General features: G+C 44.5%; 4 protein-coding genes across 4 annotated transcripts; 2 read left to right on the top strand and 2 right to left on the bottom strand.

The window, feature by feature from the left end:
• Positions 1–10076: 10076 nt before the first annotated feature.
• LOC117141488 (proton-coupled amino acid transporter-like protein CG1139) lies at positions 10077–12897 on the bottom strand. The gene is made up of 9 exons (XM_033304967.1): positions 12551–12897; positions 12174–12299; positions 11961–12111; positions 11777–11898; positions 11107–11333; positions 10896–11026; positions 10648–10826; positions 10421–10593; positions 10077–10362 (listed from the first exon to the last, which is right to left on the bottom strand). The coding sequence occupies exons 1-9, from the start codon at positions 12553–12555 to the stop codon at positions 10121–10123; spliced, it is 1356 nt and encodes a 451-aa protein (XP_033160858.1). The 5' UTR covers positions 12556–12897; the 3' UTR covers positions 10077–10120.
• A 278-nt stretch (positions 12898–13175) lies between these two features.
• Positions 13176–14184, top strand: LOC117140471 (stress response protein NST1). Its single transcript, XM_033303420.1, has one exon. The coding sequence runs from the start codon at positions 13244–13246 to the stop codon at positions 14093–14095; it is 852 nt and encodes a 283-aa protein (XP_033159311.1). The 5' UTR covers positions 13176–13243; the 3' UTR covers positions 14096–14184.
• Positions 14185–14289: 105 nt separating this feature from the next.
• On the top strand, positions 14290–17582 carry LOC117139450. Its single transcript, XM_033301758.1, has 3 exons — positions 14290–14786; positions 16803–17105; positions 17166–17582. Exons 1-3 carry the CDS (start codon positions 14769–14771, stop codon positions 17484–17486), a joined length of 642 nt encoding a protein of 213 aa, XP_033157649.1. The 5' UTR covers positions 14290–14768; the 3' UTR covers positions 17487–17582.
• On the bottom strand, positions 17498–19826 carry LOC117139448 (succinyl-CoA:3-ketoacid-coenzyme A transferase, mitochondrial). The gene is made up of 4 exons (XM_033301755.1): positions 19678–19826; positions 19006–19204; positions 17973–18949; positions 17498–17918 (listed from the first exon to the last, which is right to left on the bottom strand). The coding sequence occupies exons 1-4, from the start codon at positions 19735–19737 to the stop codon at positions 17604–17606; spliced, it is 1551 nt and encodes a 516-aa protein (XP_033157646.1). The 5' UTR covers positions 19738–19826; the 3' UTR covers positions 17498–17603.
• Positions 19827–20137: the final 311 nt, after the last annotated feature.

The following is a 20137-nucleotide window of genomic DNA, read 5'->3' as shown; positions in this document are numbered from 1 at the left end:
ACACCAAAATTCAAACTAATGAAATTCCATTGAATATCCCCTGTTTATATCTGGCAAGTGCATTAAACGTTCGTTGCCATAAAGAATTGATTTTATTCGCCAGTGTTTCGCCTCCGTCTTTGGCTTCCCGCCATTCGACAGCTGCGACTTCCAGGACGAAATCGAAAACGACAAGGATACCACAGAGCGAAGTCGGTGGTCTGGTGGCGTGGTGTCCTGGTGGCCAGTGGGCCATCCCACGGCATGTTGACTATTGAACGCTGTGGACACAGACGCGGACATGGCCTGTCCATTGCTCTCGGCCACTTATCAGCGCTGCTGCAATTGTTTTCTTGTAAAAGTCAATTTTTGAAGTGCGCCAGCGGAAATCGGAAACGGCAGCCGAGAAACAGAGTCTTGCTGTTGACCTCGATTCACCTCCTTGCCCACTTCGCAGTGGGGGGCAGGACCACGCCCAGTTGGACAGCAACTGGTTGGTAAGTGAACACAGTATAGCTGTGCACTGCTCGGAAAAAATGTGTTTGAAGTAAGCAATAGCCAGCATAAAAAGCTATGAGTTAATAAAGAGAAGGCTCTTAAGGAATCAGTCTCTATATTTATGATCATTAGAAAGAACTTGTCTTATCTACCTAAAATATTTTCAAAACTAACTTAAAAAGTGCTTAAAGGGATGCAGGACTTTCTCCTTGTGTCCTTTCCATGCTAAGCAGCTATTGATAAATGAGCCGCATTTAAGCATGGTCAGCAGCTGGCTGGAAAACATCAGGATATAGAGTGGGATCGGTCCGGTCCGGGTTCGGGTCCTGGGGTGCGACGCTAAATGAAATTCAAAGTCAATCCGTTCGAGCGGAAGTAAATTATGTTTTCTTTGCTCGCTCGCCATCGGATTCTGGACATTAGGGGGCCACATGGGTCAGGCGGACGAGGAGATGCCGCTGTGGAGAGTGCAGAGTGCATGAAACTGAAACGAATTGCAATCGAAAACGGAAACGGGGTCAATCGATATTGTCCATTTGGTGGCCGCCAGTTGGTAATGGCTGCCAAAGGTTAAATGCGAATAGAATTCGCCCATACACATTCGCATTCGCCCATTTGTTTGTTTTCCCTCATTGTTCCAGCATTTTTCGAGTCATTTTCACAGCTGAGCAAACACTGGAGTCCCAGCTGCTGCACTCCTGCTTGAATATGCGCTTCTCCATTAACAATTGTCGCATTGTGCGGTTACCAAGTGTCTCCTGGTAGGAAACCATAATGGATGCCATCTCAACTATGTGCAGAATGGATTAGGAACATTATTAGCATGAATTGTATTTTAATAGTTGTTAGGCTTCACATACTCCTTTATTATATTACCCAGCAACTGGCAAGTCTCTAAACTTTGTACTTAAATGGAGGAAATCCCCTGGAAGAAAGCCGCAGGCAGTGGCAAATCGACGGAAATCGCAATTTGAGGAATTCCCATATTTGCCGCCAGCCGAACGGAAGTCGCAACAAATTAAACCCCAAGGTTAATCCCGCTCCACAAAAGACGGGCGCCCCAGCAACAAAATGTGGAGTATAAATTGTGCTTATAAATGGCGAGCGAAAGAGATGGGTGTGTGGTGCGTGAAAGAGACGGGGGCAGCCACGCGTTCCTGCAGGAGAGCAATGAACAGTAAGCGGAAGTGACGCCCTCTGCATACTTTATGGGTTATCTCCCCTCTCTTTCGCTCCGCATGCGGGCCTCTCTGTCGCACCCCTCCTGCCGTCCTGCTCATGCATGCGTGCGGCTGTAATTTCGATTTAGATGCAAAGTACCAAACGATTCGCGTTGGCTGAGATGTCACCGGATAATAATCCTTTTCTGTTAACGCCTCCACGAGTTATAAAATGTGTCACAAAATTATTCGGCTACATCCTCGATAAAGTACATTTAAATAATGGAAAGGATAATAAAGTCGTAGAGTATATTGTGGCAAGAAACAAGGTTTTGTTCCATATTTTTCTAGAAGAAGTAAATCAATTCATAATTTATCCTGTTTAAATATAAATCGAGTTTTGTGATGCCAAATAATATGAAATAATTTTAAATAACTTAATGACATCAATGTAAGCATAAAGGGCTTTGTTAAACAACGAGGGAGTAGAAAGGAATTTAATTGCACTTCCTTGCCCTATCGGACTGATTTCCTTTGTTGCATGTCCTGTTCGTCCTTAATGCCCCTCGTCCTGAATTCTCCGCCCCACATTTTTCGCTCCTCTCGTCCGCTGTGCTCCATGCAAAACTGTGTCAAATTTAACGCCTTCGGTAATGAATTTGTAACAACATTTTATTGTTGTGCTTTTGCAACATGGAGACACTGCAGCAGCTGCAATCGCCCCCTCAGCAACCCCCAACCCCCGCTTGCTCCCCATTTCCCCCCTTTGTTTGGCCGTGTTTTTGTTATGCCACAATAAGAAGAAAGCAGAAACAACAAACCCTCGCAGACGACACACACATGAACACAAAAGCACAAAACTGTGTTAACAAGGCAACAAAAGGAAAATAAAAACAAGGTGCAGGCTGAAGGAGCAGGAGGAGCAGGAGGAGCTGGAGGAGCAGAAGGCAGCCCGGAGAATAAGGACATTGGGAAGGAGCCGGTAATGGAATGCCCCGAATGGGTTGAGATGTCTCCTGGCGCACAATGCGTTTTGCATTTTAGCAACAATTTGACACAAATTAAAATGTGCAAAAAAGTAGAGGCGCAAAAGGGTTTGAAGGTCGTGGTGTGGGCTCGAATTGTTGGGCACCCGTGGCACCCGTGGATACCCAGCCGCAGCACGCACATCCTGGTACGCGTGTCCTGGCACATGCCACGCATATTTTAGCACATGGAGCTGCGACACTGTGCACTGCGAGAAATCTGTGGCACTATATACTTCTTGACAAGAAGACTCTATGCTGGCACTTTGTAATTAAAATGCTCTGCTTGTGTTAGATTTTCTTCTAATTTCATTCTTTATATATTATGTAGTTATTTATGGAGATTTTTCCAGGTCCAGCCATTTCCTACCCACTCCATCGCACCTTCGCACACATGTCAAATATTTGTGTATCCAACGTAGGCAATGCTTCCGTCCGTCTTCATTGCCGGGCTGCCATTGCGTTCACCTGTTCTGCAGACTGCTCCTGCTGCTCACCTGGAAGGGTCCCCAGGTGAACGGTGGATCAGGAAGCCGGCTAGAAGTGGGCCCAGCTCGCCTCGCGGCTGTCTGCCCATTTGACTCTGTTAGTTCCAATGAAGTGGAAATATGTCAACAGGCAGCGGAAGTTGGCTCTGGCTATAAAAACGGGCCAAAGAGGCGAAAACAACGGCGAAAATGTTCGCAAATTTTCCTTTCCTCCTCTGTCCCCACTCCAATTTTTTCTGCCATCGAGCAGCTCACATGTCAGGTGGGATCCTGGGTTGGAAGATGGGCGATGGGGAATGGAGGAGGATGCAACTGATGCCTCGACTTTGCCGGCGCTCAAGGCGAGATAAAACTAGTTGACACACTTTACGGCTGATCCAGGGTATGCGGGGTAGTTCGGATTACGGCAACGGATCCGTCTGGCATCGCATTCGGATGGGCCATGGGCCAGGAGGAAGTGGATGGTGGCTGGAACGGCTTGGGGCCATAATTATTTATTCAGCTGCGCCTTTTCATTTGCCATTTCAAGTGGCATTTGCATTTTTATTAATAGTAGCATTTAATGACCCATTTTAATTGGAATACTAATGTACTAGTTTTCAATTAGTAGCTCGCATATATCATCCAAAACCATGCTTTTAGATACCTATTAAATTATTCCTGTTTAATTTAGCACTCTTTTACATTTGTTAGGGTATTCAGCTAAGTCACACATCCGCTTAGAAACTTTCTCCTCTTATTTATTTCTTATTTATTCCATTTTTTCCCTTTGATATACTTGTGTTCGCCGTATTTAGTTGGGAGATTCACGATAATGAGAGCACGTCGAGGATGCGGGGTTTGCTGCAGTGTTTCCTGATTGTCCAGATCCTGCTGCTCCTGCTGCTCCCCGCCGCTTTGCCACTTCATCCCGATCCCGATCCTGGTTACCATATCTCCGGCTGCGTCTGTTGTCGTCGTCGCACTTCCGTTGCGCGCTGTTTAACTTTTTGTGTGCAGTGACATGAGCGCACATAAATCCGACCCTCCAAGTGGATGGGAGGGTGCAAGTGGACCAAAAGGGGATTCCCAGCTAGATTTGTTATGGCTCCAGTGTGTGTGTGTGTGTGTGTTAGCCCATTCCCTTGGTCGGCTGACCTTCCCGCTGGTTATACTTCTGTTGGCATTTGGAATTCGCCATTTATCTCTGGCTTTATGCCAAATAAAACTACAAAGAAATAACAACAGCAAGGCAGCGCGAGGCTGGTCAAAAGGAAATGCTTATTTGTTAAGGCGAGCGCAGACAAATGGGGGGCGAATATATGGCAGATATGGCAGATTCCTCACAGATATGGGCGGGGATTTGACCTGCAATAAAATGCGAGAGTTTATCATGGCCCATTTGGACAATTCGGACCACATAATAACTCACTGCGCTTCATTGAGTGTGGTCGTGCATTTCCCATTTTCCCCGACAAACAAAGCCTCCCCCTCCCCCCCTTGCCGCAAAAAACCACATTTAAATTTTCGACTATTGCTAACCGCAAATGTAAAAACAATTACACATTATTCAATTAGTGCGCACATTTGTGTGCCAAAGTAAACCAACGATTATTCCGCATTCTATTACGATTTGTTTAAACGATTTTGGTGCTTGGGCACGTACGCGAGAAATGACGTTAAACAAATATATTTTAAGTAGATCTAGAAATGAATAACTTTAATATTCATATGATCAGTTAACCGTATAATTACCAATAGAAGTTTCTTTTTGACCAACTTTTTTGCCAACTACTTTCTGAAATGATTTGTTTTATTCACAGACAGTTTCCATTAGTCCGCTTAACCCACTGACACAAATGGCACTAATGAATTACACATGTAGAGGGCGGAATTAGGACGGTTTTTGGGTTAAAGGCAATAAAATATATATGCGCATATGCAGAGTTTTATGTGCCTTTGGCCATTTCTGCATATGCCAAATGGTATGACAATGTTTTTTGGCTAATTAGTGGCCAGTGGTTGATCCCGAATGCGAGTGTATTGCGTAATTTACAAAAGCAAAGATTGCAAAATGGCAAATGGCCGAAATGCACTGCCTGAAAATCGATTTGAACCAGGCACCGAAGGGCCATTAACATTTGCACTGCCCAAAAAAAGAAAAAGGCCATAACCATAATTATTAATGGCCTTGTATCGGGGCAGGGGCGTTTGGCTTTATCATCGCCATTTGTCCGATGCCATCGATGGCAACTGCCAGGCGGCTCCCCTTGCGAAAAAAAGTGGGTCTGAAACTGCGAAATGCCGTCTAAGCCCGGCTCTAAAGTTGCCATCTCCTCGCCGTTCTTGTTGGCTAACAAATGGTTAGCAATGCGCACAATTGCAGGCAATTCATCTTGGCCGCCATCTAGCAATTGTTCGCTCAATCGGCGACAAAAACGCAGCCCAGAATGCGGAGGGCTCAAGCCAGAGAATCGCATTTATCGATTGGGCTTCATCAACCGTTGAAGGTCCCTAGGCACTGCGAGAAAAAAGCTGGTAATACTGATAAGAAAACACTTGAAAAAAGTATCATGGCAAATGCAATTGAAATCTTTGAGTTGGACAACTAAACATCACCCCATGATGAAGTCCATTCTTATTGGCTTGCCATGCTAGTTCTTCACTGGAAAACATTGTTTCTGGTGCATTTCTGTTGCTCCTTTTCTTCCCTCCCATGAAATTCTCAGCTCGCCGCAGTCGCGCAGCCATTGAGTTATGGCAAACATGCGGCATAAATTATGGCTCCAAGAGGGGGAGCCATGAGGTGGCAGGCGGGGAGCAGGTTGAAGGTTGGCTGCTGGGGGCGACACTGGAGGGAGCGGGGCGCTTGGGCCAGGAAGCAGAGCATTGACATGCCAAGTGCGAGCTCAGCGAGCTCATGACATGACAGTTGCTCATCGTCAGCGGGATATCTATATGTAAGTACGTATGGATGAATTCAGATGGCGGGGTGGCGGCTTGGGGCTGCTCCCCCTGATGATGTTTGTTCGTCGGCTGATGAAGACGATAACTGTCAGTTTCTGTCAGTTGAGCACTTGGCGGAGCAGGGACCAAAAACTAATTCACCCAAACGCACGCGAATTAGTTGCAGGAAATGAAAGCGCGCACACCCAATTAGGGTCGAATATAGAAATTATGCTGCCCCAGAGGCCGAACTCAAGCCCAAGGTCATTGCAGGCTCCACCTAATCAACGATTGATTTGCATCCTTTAAGTGCCTGCCCTTGGGCATTCGCGGAATAAGGAGCAAGGCACAAGTGCCCAATAAAGCCGTGTGCCACATGGCGTATGATTATTGCGTATACGCAGTGGGGTCACTTTAACATTATGAATTATGCATAACACGGCGCATTCATAATCATTTCTGCGGTGCGGCCACCCTTATCATTCACGGTATTCATCCCGGCACCCTCTATACCCATTAAAATCTGCGCTTTGCCCGCTCATAAATGTTTAACGCACCTGCAGCGGCCGAGGACCCAAAAGCAAAAACTCCGCTGGGCCAGCTGGTTGTTCGTATTGAAAGTGCACTTTAAGTAATAATAATTGTATATTTTTAAAAAATTAAAGTACTTACTTATAACTTATTAGGTTAGTAACTATTAAATAGGGATTTTCTCTAGGGAAGTACATTTTGTATCTTAAGTTTGAACAGTTGTTGATTTGCCATTAACTTTCTTGTAAGACAACATAATTTTTCACCGTGTTCAGCACCAGTAAGTGGTGTGTTTGTGGGAACATGTGGCATACATAACAATGATCCCTTTTTGCCAGCCTGTTTTTTGCTGCTCATGTGTGAAAGTGGCCCAAGATTGTGGAGGAGATTGGGGTCTTGCAGGTACAAGGTAGTATTAGCCAACAATCAATGAACAAGGTCTCCGGAGAAACCCCTTTTTCCCCCACATTATTATTATAGTTCCATGCATTCGGAACATAAATCACATGCCCACAGTTGAGACGCGTCGCTAGCTCTGTCGTCACCCATCCATCGTTCCATCCATCCATCCAGGCGTTCCACAAACCAGCCATTCATTCATCCATTCGTTCGTTATTTATTCATGGCAAATGTTGTTACCACACCACTCCCCTTGACGTCCTTGCTGTCGGGCTGCATGAAATGTACAAAACGCTTGGGCTTAAATAAATACGGAAAACCTCAGTGCGAAAACCGAACCGAAAAGCCCCGCCGCAGTAACAATGCGTCGCTTGTCGCTATTGTTGCCAATGTTCTGCAGCTTTTCCCGAATCCACAGCGAAGGGGTCTTCCCCCGAAATGGTGCACTGAGGAAAATGAATAGCACTTGTAAGCTGAGTTTGCTATTAACTAAGCTATGTCAGCCGACAGATGAGTCAAGTATTCAAAACCAAACAAAAGTAGTTCTGAGTCCACTTTTACTTTATCTATAGAAGTAGTAGAAGTGGTACTGTTTTTTTCTCAGTGCAGCCAGCTTCCTGCTTTTCCCAACTCAGCCTGTTGTTCTAGGTACGTGTGTGTTTAGCGTGGCGTAAAATAAATCATTTTGCTGCGGTAAACACACACAGAAGCGGTAAGAGCGCAAAGCTGAAGATTCTGGGGTGCATGGAGATACAGATACACATGGAGATAGAGATGTTGCGATAGCTGGCACAAATTGCCGGCGGCCAGATGATGACTCCGCCGTGAGCCCCTCAAAATTAGTTGAATGAATAAAAATGAGTCATTTGTTTGGGGCGGAATGCGCCGCGAATTAAGCAGCTAAAATCGCTGGAAAACTTCCGTGGATCGTGAGTGCCGAGGCGCACCTACATACATATATGTGTGATAAGCTGGCTTAGCTGCTCTCAAATCTGGCCAATAAACGTGGCTGACAAGGCACAAGATTGTGCGGAAAATTAACTATGGATAAGAACAACACGCAGTGCGGGAAAGAGTGAGTTCCGCTCAAACATGACAGCCAAAAAGGTATAAAAATAAGAAAGTTACTGAGTATCAAAAGTAAAAGTTGGAAAATAAACTTTTTAATAAGCCGACAGACACTTCAAGTAGAATACAATACCCTTACTACGAGTAAAACTACCAAAGAAGTTAAAGATTTAACTATAAAGAAGCAATACATATGAATCTATGAATCAAGTATTTAGTTATTAATGAAACTATAAAACGATAGAACACATTTTTGTTTTATTTCCTCCGCAATATTATTTTAAGCTGAAATGAATACCAAAACCAGATGTTGTCCGTCAAGCGGAAACGGAGTTCAACTGACAAAATGCGAGCATTTAAAATGCATTTAAATCATATAGTTAAAACAATTGAAATAAAGTGCCAGGGTCCATAATCCGATGGTAAGTCTTTAAGCGTTTCACAAATGAACTGCAGAATATTAAGTGTATCAATGTCAATAATGAACGTTAAAAGCCATAGGGAATTAACAAATAAGGTAATAATAAAATCGTAAAATAAATAGCAACGTAAAACATCAAAAAGATGAGAGCACATAGTTTAATTAGAAACGACCCTCTTCGTGTGCGAAATGGAGTTTTTCACTGCCAATTTATTCATGACTTTCTCTAATTAACTTTTACGCATTCGGACCAGACTGAAAAGCAATATAGGCTCCAAGGCTCCAAGGTTGGGGCATGTGTACCTGCAACTGCTCCCCACCTGAAATTGTGCGTAATTCAATTGCTCAGACCCCCGGATTCAACTGACCAGAAGCACTAAAAGCTGACTGCCTGGCTGCCTGCCTGCACAAATATAATTAAAATGCCCTGCAACTGGAGGGGAAATGTGTAAAAACGGAGAAATAAATAAGCGCTGCACAGGACTAGAACTTGTCATTTAATGTGCTCCCTCAAAGGAAAAAGGATCTGAGGCAAATTGATGAGGACCCCTCTGTGAGATAAATACATTGAATAAATAAGTGGAGGGTAAGTACAAGTACTCGTAATTTAAGAGCTACGAATTTTTTGGCTCACTTGAAAGTTGTTCAATTTCTCGCCCTCAAAGATCCGGCTTTCCTCGCATTTTTCCGGTTTTTCCAAATGCATTTTCCCACCCCTTTCCCCCTGGGCTCCTGGCTTGCCCACTGTTGCAGTTCCTTGTTGCCAATTTCAAATACACGAAGGTTGTGTTATTTCCGTCAAAAGAGTAATTAAACGTACAAAGCAAACGACATTTCAACACATTTGGGGGAAGGCAAGCGGGGGACAGCGAGGGTCTCTTGAAAAGGATTAAAATTTTTAACTAAATTAATTATCAATATATGAATGAGAAGTATAACTTCTAACTCAGTAATTAATATGTTCAACTTAAGATAGTTTGCTTGCAGATCCTTATGTAATAACTACTGCTCAGTCTGGAAATCGACTTTCGATCCGATCTCTTCGATCCGCCCTCGCTGTGGCAGCCAGTCGTTTGTCCATTTGGCTTCTCTCTGGCTTCTTAGGGCCGGCGGTCATTGCGGCTCAGTCCGGCACTCTGTGGCCTTCATGCCAACAGAAGACAGCCAAAGAGGTCCTGCCGAGGGAGGGGGGATTGGAATGGACAGGACGCAGGATGCAGGAGAGCGTTGTCAGTAACCTGTGAGCAAAACATTGTAAATAAAATGCAGCTGGATTGCGAAGGGAGGAGGTTGTGGAGTTCTGTGTCTGGCTTGCTGACCTGCGGCGCTTTTGTGTTAATTGCGGTTGCATTTAATTACAGTTCGTTGCAACTGGCCAGCTTTCCCGACTGCACTGCGTTTTGAACACCACAAACCCCCCACCCTCCCCGCACATTTTCCCCAAACTGAGCCAAGAACTGAGCTAAGCTTTTAATTAAATTTTAAAATATTTGGTCTACTTTGGCAGCATGACTATGCAGGCCATAAGCCAACATTGTTTATATTGGCCAATTGCTATAAATCTTCTAGCCACATCATCAAATGTAAATTAAGGCCGAGTTTATTGAGCCACATCGAATTCGAAGTTTACTTGTACACCGCAATGATGTCCACAATGCTAACATAGGTGCCCACAACTCCGCCAAAGATGCCAAAGCACAGAAGCAGCAGATTGATGATCAACTTTATCCGGAATGGTCCGTAGCCCTCGGTGTACTGGACGCAGATCTGGAGCAGCACGGGGAAGATGAGGCCCAGGATCGACAGGCAAAAGGAGCCCACCAGGGAGAGGAAGACCGATAGATCCGGAATGGCAACAGCGCAGCCAACTGAAAATAGGTAAAAAATCATTATAACTTGTATTTCATTAAATGTTTCATTCCTTACAAGTGAGCAGCACGATTATGGCTCTGAAAATCAGTTCATAGAATGTCTGCCTGGTTTCCTTGAAGCGCTTGGACAAGTACTTATCCCACAGGATGTGGGCAGTCACATAGCCCTGCAAGGCATATGAGATCCAGGTGGTGATGGCGAAGAACACCTTTACCACCTGAGCGGGTCTGAAAGGGGTATTCAAATAAGTGGCTAACACTTAAATAGCACTGAGAACTCACATTTCAGATTGCGGAATATTCAGGGTAATACTGCCCTCCGACTCATTGCCATATTTCCAGTAGCCAAAGAAGCCGAGCAGGACATACAAGCCCAGCACTATGGACATGCCACCATTCAAAATGCCACAGGGGCCCACAAAGGATTTGGGCGTGGCCATGTTCTCCTCAATTGCCAGGATCTTTTCAAGGAAGATAAATGATTAAATTGCATTATGTATATGATATATTTAATATTATTTTAGACTTACCACTCCCACTGCTTCCAGAGCAAAGAGCACTGTGCCGAAGAAGGTGGGCAACTTTCCGGCGGCCACAAAAGGATCTCGTTCACTTAGGGGAGGTAGCTCCTCAAAGATATAGTACAAAATTATGCCAAAACCTAGTTAACAAGGAAAAGGAACTTAGGGAACTTAATAACTTCTTTTTAGAGAAAGTATGCAAATCAAACAAAAAACTCACCCACTAGAAGCAGAAGATTCGCTGCACTGGAAAAAGGCGCGAGTAGCTTCAAATTCTTGATGCTATATATCAGCAGGAGTGGCACAATGATGATGCACATGTGTATTCGCACATCCCAGACCACCAGATACTCATCCACCAGCTGCTTTATGCTTTCCGCTATGAAAACCACGTAGACGCAGCAGATGCCGAAGTGGTAAAAGGCCAGGAAGCCATCTACAAAGGGACTGATGGAGAATGGCACTTTATAAAATATTATTTACATATATAAAACATAAAACAAGTAAGTAAGATCCTAAAATCACTTGGAAATATATTTCATATATAGATTACCTACGACAAAAGGTACTTATGACTTGGCTAAAATGAAAATTGGTAAACCTTCCGAAACTTAAGCAACTAATTGAATAAAAAAGCCTCTTCAAATAATATTGATAAGCGATGTTCTACAAAAAGCAATTACTAAACAAACTATTAGGTTGTGCCCCCATATTTTAGGGTGTTATTGTAAAGATAATGATATAATGAATCGTACTGAAAATCTATTGATTAACAACAAGGTAAGATGTTCATTACCCAATAGACTAATCATTAAAAAGCACTTAGAAAGTTAATCAATATATAAAGAATGTATAGATAACCAGTTGTTTTGCCCAGTTACTTCACTTACACGGCAATGGGAGCCAGACAACGCAGCCAGGGTGGACCTTGTTTGAGTCCCAGATTCATGGCCTGCGAGAAGCTGACGTAGGGAACCCGCTGCCGCTTGCACAGGATGTACATGCATTTGATCTGTAAGTCAAGTAAATATATTAGGTAAGGGAAATTCTATGCTAATTACAACTAAAACCCACCAAAATGTGCAGGCAGTAGAGGGCCAGCGATCCAATGACCAGTGTGAGAAGGGTGCCATTCACATATCCCGCGTGTGCGAAGGCACTGGGCATGGCCAGGACGCCAGTGCCCACGGAAGCCTTCAGGAAGTGGGTGAATGTCTGGAAGTTTCTGGAGAAAGTGGGCCAGAAAATGATTCTCTTAGCTCAGCACTGTGGAAAATCTATGCTTACGTAGTGGGATTCTTCAGCTCGCGGTGCTGGTGAGGATCGTAATCATCGTTACTGCCATTCGCCGGTTTTGTTGGGGTCGTTAATTCCAGTGTGGTTGGGTAAACCGTCACGGTTTTTATATTGTCGCTGTTGGGGGAGCAATTAAATGTTGTTTTTGAGCTGAATTGATTGATTGATAAATGGGCACGGGTCGTAAAACAATAAGCGCCAAGGAGGTTGCTCGAAAAAAGATGTTGGTTCAAAATTGAAGGTCGTAAAAATATACAATTTCTTAGCCGGGATTTGACTGAGGCTAATGTTTTGTCATTTATTGTGTTTGCGCATCAGTTGACTTTTTTTTACGATCCCGAAACCAGAAGAATACGAAGACGACTCACTTCATGGCGATAAAGTAGCGACCGAGTATTTGATAAAGCTACTTGAGCTCGCCGGCGTATAAATCTTTTATCACACGTAATTAAGTCGCCAAAGAGACAAAGATCGTTTCGTGATTGCGAATTCCGGGCCCAACCAGATTTCTTGGGGAATCAACCGAGTGCCTGGCCCACCGGACGGATACTAAATTTGGGATTCCGGTCGAAGCCGCTCAACACCTCTCGTTCGTAAACCGTGCTGATAATCTTGGAAAGATAATTGCACGATAATCAGCCGTATCAGAAGCCTTCGCGGGAACGAGGGAAACTGGAGTGCAGCAAACCGAAATGTATGCCAAAAAATATTGTGTGCACTTCTGAGTGCAAATAATAAAACCAGAATGAGGGCCTTAACCAGTTTGCTGATCGGTTTGAACCTCCCGAGAAGTTCATCGACAATCATCAAACTCTTTACCTAATATATTATAGCAAAAGCTTGGACTGCATCACTCCTACTTAGCCGAGACTCCCACACAAAACTTACATTTTACACCATACAGTAGAAAGCTTTGGGACATTTAGGACATCAAGTGATGCTATGTCAAAAAGATATGCACATTTTTAATTTTACACAGTAACCTCTGAAAATGACATCTCCCGTTTTGAGCAACTGTAAACTTCAAAAACATTTACTTTAAAACGAAAGTGCGCCCGAAAATGTCTAAGAATCCACTTCGATCGTTCATACAACCTGTAATTCTTCGCCGCCTGTGTGATAAGCCCAAGTTGAGCAACAAACCCTCGAACACCCCTCGCCCACCGAAGGATCCACCGGATGAGGGCTACAAGCCGACCAGTGTCGACCACAATGGGATCGATGTGCCGCCGTTTGTGAGACCCTCTTCCTTCCGCCAGTTCAGTGGACCGGATGAGAAGCTAGGACCAGGAGCAGGAAAAGCGCTGCCCTACAAAAACCCAACTTACTTTGGCTATCATCGGTTCTCGTTTATGGAGCTCACGGCCACGGCTGTGGAGTTACGAGACGAACGTCGATTGGACGGAGGACTACAGGCAGCCATCGAAGCCGACGAAGAAACCGAGTGTGGCGAGGCCCAACTGGAGACCATGAAGAAGCTGGAGGGCGAGTGCGATGCGATACTCTCCAACCAAGCCAAGAAAATCCAGCAGGCCAAGTCTTCGGCCGAGGAGAAGTGTCTTCAGGAGATGAGCGAGGAGGAGCTGAAGGAGTGGTGCAAGAAAAAGGAGGAGGACATCAAAAAGAAGGAGCAGGAAAAGAAGGAGTGCAAGTCCTCGCCCAAGGAGAAGAAAATCCAGGACATGAGCGAGGAGGAACTGAAAGCTTGGTGCCAGAAGAAGGAAGAGGACATTAAAAAGAAGGAGCAGGAAAAGGAGAAGAAAATTCAGGACATGAGCGAGGAAGAACTGAAAGCTTGGTGCCAGAAGAAGGAAGAGGACATCAAAAAGAAGGAACAACAAAAGAAGGACGAAGAAACGAAGGCATGTGCGGAAAAACCAAAGTGTGAAGGCGATGAAAACAAAAAGGATTAAAGAAAGCAGACTGCGTAACTTTGGAAAATGTACAATATTGTTCAAAAATGTACGTTATTTGGTAGCTTAATAAATGAGTTGTAGTTTAATTCCAGTATTTTTAGTGTGTTGAGCTTTGAAAAAGCTCTCTCGAAAACTGGTATATACTGGCGGCATATTAGCGGTCACACTATCGAAACATCTCTCCCAACGAATCGAAATCAGTTGTTCGGTGTGCGTGTGTGGAAAAAGTTCGAGTTCGCCGAGAGAAGCGTGAAAATCCGATATCGAAACTACGTATTTTGAGTCATTATACCGATTGGCTATGCAAATTTAATTGCGGATCTCCCAAACCATCGAAAAGCCAACAACAGGTCGCCCCTCGACCAAAATAAACACAACAATCGAGCCGCAAATGAAACGGGCAAAAACAGCAAAGGCAACTGGCGAACCGCTTAACCGGTTTCGAAATATCCACCGTAGCACAGTTTTCTCGCCCATATAATATTCAGCTTGCAGTGGATCAAAATATAAACCTCACACTCGCATATAAACTCGCAGATATACGTCGTTTGTGTGAGTTTCTGTTTGTGGTTCGCGTGAAAAATAGTTTTGACCAAGGAAATCAAACAAATAAATACAAAGCCAGACGCCGATATAACTGTGAAAATAAACCACAAGCCAGACAGCAGCCATGGGTTATTCCATTAAGGTAAGTGCCGAGAAACAATCGGAGAAGAGAAAAGAGAGTATGAATGCTGCGATCTGTAAACCAGTTTGCCGACTTTTACCAAACTTGGTTAGTCGGAAAGCAAATATATATAAACAAAAAAATAGAAGAGTGGGATCTGGGGGATTTTTTGGGTTCTTTTCGGGCTTGTAATTAAGGTGCCATAAAATGCCGGGCCAAACTACAGCAAATCGCAATCTGAGTTAATTACACCACGGCACTAAGCCAACTGTGACTCCAGTAAGCCGGAAAGAGAACGCAATAGCCAAATACATAAGCTAAATATAGTGTAGATTATCTAGTCACATTGATTAGGTGGCCTTGTTTTTATGTTCGTACCGCTTATCTGCCATTACAGTCTTTTTCCAAAAGGGCTCTCCATTAGCCAACTTTGTTTATGATGGACATCATCAAGAGGGGTGCTCAGATACATACTTTTTTACCCAAAAAAACACTGGGAAAAGGACAATCCACCCTTTTCTATCTTATGCGTCATAAAACCTACGGTTAAATATGGATTATACAGTTTATGAACTTAACAAGCGACTTGGAAACCAAGTGAAGGCATTTGTCAGGCTCAAATAACAATTTACTTATCAAGTTCCCAATTGCAAGGTATTTTATTTATTTTATTTTGCTGTTCGATAAGCATTTTGGCTTTAAAAATAATCTAAACTCAAGTGGGAGTAGCCAACTTATCATGCTCCCAACTCATCAAAAGCTTGATATCTGTACTACCATATTTTGGGAGTAGTTATAGAGACTTTATTTCGTCTTTTACTCAGTTTTGGCGGTACTTTTCCCAGAAATTTGAAGATCACCAAGATAATTAAATGTATTGTAGTGCGCCTTCTAATATGAATATAAGTTGTAGTACAAATTGACAGCGATTGTGTTTAATTGCCTTCGTGATCTTGGGAACATAATGCCCACAAGTTGTCAAAGTAAACTTCGATTAAATGCCAGACTGTTTGATACAAAGTAGTTTCGATATTTCTCAATAACTCAATTTATTCGATCGCCATCAGAGATCAGGGAGATCATCAATTTAGCCCCATCAGTTTGTATTATATGTGTTCTGATCAAATCACATTGGACACGCAAACCGGTCAGTGCTTATGCAACTCAAGTTATTAGTGTCACTATGGCAAAAACAAAGGGCTGCGGATTTGAGCGAAAAGTCTGTAATTGCATGTACAATTTACAATTTTCTGCCGTCCATAAGCATTAATTGCACCTTAATAGACTGACGGGGAGGAGTTGACCACCACCACCCACCCCCCTCGGTTTCCCCACCATATTTTATAGTAACGATAAGGCGGCGTCTGTCGATCAGCCCGACTTCCAGCCGCAGCTGATAAGTGATACTTGAGTTTCTGGCTCTGTTCGCCTTCGTGGATTTCGGGGTTCCTAGAGTTAGTAACGAAGTAGCCATGTTCGTGGTAAGAAGTCGGGTGGGATGCATAGGGCCTGGTAATGGTAGTGGTAATCTCAGGTGTCACAGGCGGCACATTATTCATACGCCCTGGTGTCCGATCTGGCGATCTTATCAGAAGAGCTGTACGTGATTCTATTTTCGGGATATATAAACACATTTCCACTGGCGTCTGCTTCTTTTTCTTTGCCCGCCGACCGCCGATAACATTTCATAAACAATAAAAAAGTGGGAAAGAGAGCTCAAGAGAAACGAGTCAGCGAAGCTCTCTTAAATCTTGTACACCGCTGTTTTTAATAATACCCATATGAAAACCAGACAATAGATGAATAGTAATCTGCTTTGAATGGCATTCAAAGATAGAAATATAGATTCAAAACCGTTAATCAACTTCAGGCGTGTTTGCCTTATAAATCTGACTTGCAAATTCCACCAGGTTCGCCCCATAAATTACCAACAAAATCTCGATCACGCGATTCGTGAGTGCCGCCCAGCTCTCTTTCGCTCTCTCTTAGACCGCTCTCTTAACGCTGTATTATCTGATTCGATCCAATCTCCGGCAGAACTGCGAAACGGGTGAGTTGGAGTACTTCTACACAGACACCGTGCGCGTTAATAGACCCGCCTTCGATGAGGAGACCGGCGAACCGAACCACGACCAGGTGACCAAGGTTCACTTCCGCAAGCACACGAATTTCCATGTACCCAAGCACTATCTCCGTGGAACCATATGCGATGAGGTGGACGACGAGCTGGCCAACACGGTGAGACATGGGGCAGCCACCGCGATTCCCAACAGGACTCCCAAGAAGGTCACTCCCGGCTACGAACGCGAGGACTACTGTCAAATGGATGGCGTGAGCAACGTAGGTTTCCATTCCAAGCTGGGAATATGAGAATGCTAAATGATTGAGTTTTCCTTGCAGAACATAATCCTGGGCTACAACCGCAACCACTACTTGCTGTTCCTGGTGCCCACGCTCTTCTGCTACAACTTCGTCATTGGAGCCACGCTGGCCCTCATCGAGATCTTCCTGCACATGATGTCGCACCACAAGAACAGCCTCACCATGCAGAAGGGTCTGTACTTCCGCAGTCCACTCCACGTGCTGTCCTCGCAGTTCTGCGCCATCTGCCGCACGGAATCCGACAGCAAGTACAACCGCATCTTCGACATCCTCAACAAGCAGATGCGCAACGCACATCGCTCGGAGACGCTGAAGGACATGGCCAAGGCAATTGGATAAGCTGGGAAAGATTCGACTTGATATGGTCCATATATTTAACAAAAATATTTTTGTCACACGATCAACAAAAAATAAATGCACTCGTTTATCACTCAAGCGGAGGTATTGCAGCTTCTCTCAAACAGGAATTTGACCCATTGTCTTCACATTGGGCGACACTGTGAACTTGGCGCCAGTGCTGGCGATGATGTCGTCCACAGTGTATCCCTCGGCCACCTCGATCAGCGTCAGACCCACGCCCTTTTCCACCGTAAAAACGGCCTTCTCCGAGATGATCATGTCGATCACACCCTTGCCAGTGAGCGGTAGGGAGCAGGTGTCCAGGATCTTGGGGGAACCATCGCGGGCATTGTGCTCCATGGTGATGATCACCCTGGTGCCAGGCGCTGCCACCAAGTCCATGGCTCCACCCATGCCCTTAACCAGTTTGCCCTAAAAAGAATGAGTTTGTAAGTAATTCAACATGATGATGATGGATTTACTTACAGGAATCATCCAGTTGGCCAGATCGCCTGTGGCCGACACCTCCATGGCGCCCAAAATGGTGATATCCACATGACCACCACGGATCATGGCAAAGCTGTCATCGGAGCCGAAGTAGGAGGCTCCGGGCACCACGGTAACACTCTCCTTTCCGGCGTTGATCAAGTCCGGATCCACTTTATCCTTGGTGGGGAAGGGTCCCAGGCCCAGGATTCCGTTCTCCGACTGCAGCATCACGTTCATGCCCTTGGGGATGTAGTTGGAGGACAGCACGGGAATGCCAATGCCCAGATTGGCGTACATGCCGTCATGGAACTCAAGGGCCACTCGACGGGCAATGCGCTCACGTAAAACCTGGGCGGGATTTGGTGGAGGAGCGGGTTTGCTGGGATCCTTGGGTTCCGTGATGCGCAAGCGTTCCACACGCTTGTTGTAGTCGGTGCCCTTGAAGATGCGGTTAATGTAAATGCCGGGCACATGGATCTCATCGGGAGAAAGGGCTCCGATGGGCACGATTTCCTCCACTTCGGCCACGGTGATTTTGGCCGCCCTGCACATGGGTGCATTGAAGTTTCTGGCAGCTTTGTTGAACACCAGATTGCCCAAGGGATCGGCCTTCTGGGCCTTGACAAAGGCAAAGTCTGCGAAGATGGACTCCTCCATCACGTAGTTCTTTCCGTTGAACTCCTTTACGGGCTTCTTTTCGCTGGATATTTCCACTTTGCCATCCTTGGAGTACTTAATGGGTGCGCCGCCTTCCTGGACCAAAGTGGCGTAGCCAGTGGGCGTGTAGAAGGCGGGAATGCCGGCTCCTCCAGCGCGGATCTTCTCCGCTAGGGTGCCTTGAGGAGTCAGTTCTACGGCCAGTTCTCCTTCCAGATACTGACGCACCAGCTCCGTGTTTTCGCCCACATAGGAGCCAATCACCTTGGACACCTGCTTCTGCTTGATCAGGACACCCAGACCAGTGTCGTCCACACCTGGAAAGGATTTCGGCTTAATAAGAGCATTCATTGTATGTGTATTTCATGCTTACCTCCATTGTTGGAAACACCCGTGATGTTCTTGACTCCCTTCTGCTTGAGCGCGTTGATCATCTTCTCCGGAATGCCGCAGATTCCGAATCCTCCGAACAGGATCTGGGCACCATCCTCCACATCGGACACAGCATCTATGGCCGACTCGTAGATCTTGCCGTTTCGCTGTTTTCCCGACGTGGAGTAGCACGCAATAGCCTGCAAATGATCGGACTATTAGCATAAAAAGCGGTTTGTCCATGATACGCTGGTGTTCCCTGGTATAAGTGAGCGTTCGTGTGGCTTGTTTGTGCAAAGTCGTTACGTAAGTTTGCCTATTTTTAATTCGCTTGGATTGTTCCAGGGGGGTAATGGTATCAGTGGGGTGATTTTAGAGTGGATGGTTCGTCAAAATAGTGCCTTATCTCAATTGGCAGCAAAACACTAAATCAAAACAATACATATAAATTGCACATTTACACATAAAAGGGAGCTATTTCTGGAACTTTATGAATTAACACCTGTTGATATGTTTTTGCTGGAGAACTGGTTTGTCGCCTTATAATCACATGATTAATTAAGCGCTTAATCTTTGAAGAGATAACCGAGAGAAACGCAAACTATCTACATATATCTGGAAGATATTCTCCAGAAATATCGTTGTTATGTGTTTTTTGAGTGTCGGATTTTACCTTGATGGATGCGGAATATCGTGCACCCAAGCTCCTGTTTCCCACCAGTCGGCAGAGCATTTTAACTTAAGTGTATTTAAATTAATAACAACGGATTAAAACTAAGCCAAACTGCTCGGCGGATCAACACAAACCAGAATGAAACGAAAACAGCTGAGGAGCGCAACAGGTCAGGAACCAGTCAGCTGGTTCCATGGAACCAGTTCGATAACTTCAATAAAACAGCTGTTTCTAAAACATGCAACAATTGCATTTAATTAATTAAAATAACGGAATAAAAAACCAATATATAGATTTAAGTTATATATAAATGTTAGTTTTATATATTTTATAGTTAATTTTATTTAAAACTTATTTTTAGACCCATTTTAACTATTACAACGTTAGATTATATATAATTAACTATTTCTTATTTTTTTCCACATTTTATAATAATTTAATATGTTATTAGTTCAGTTTG

This window comes from Drosophila mauritiana, chromosome 3L (genome assembly GCF_004382145.1).
Source record: "Drosophila mauritiana strain mau12 chromosome 3L, ASM438214v1, whole genome shotgun sequence".
In the NCBI taxonomy this organism is placed as follows: domain Eukaryota; kingdom Metazoa; phylum Arthropoda; class Insecta; order Diptera; family Drosophilidae; genus Drosophila; species Drosophila mauritiana.
This window is presented reverse-complemented; position numbering and strand designations above follow the sequence as displayed.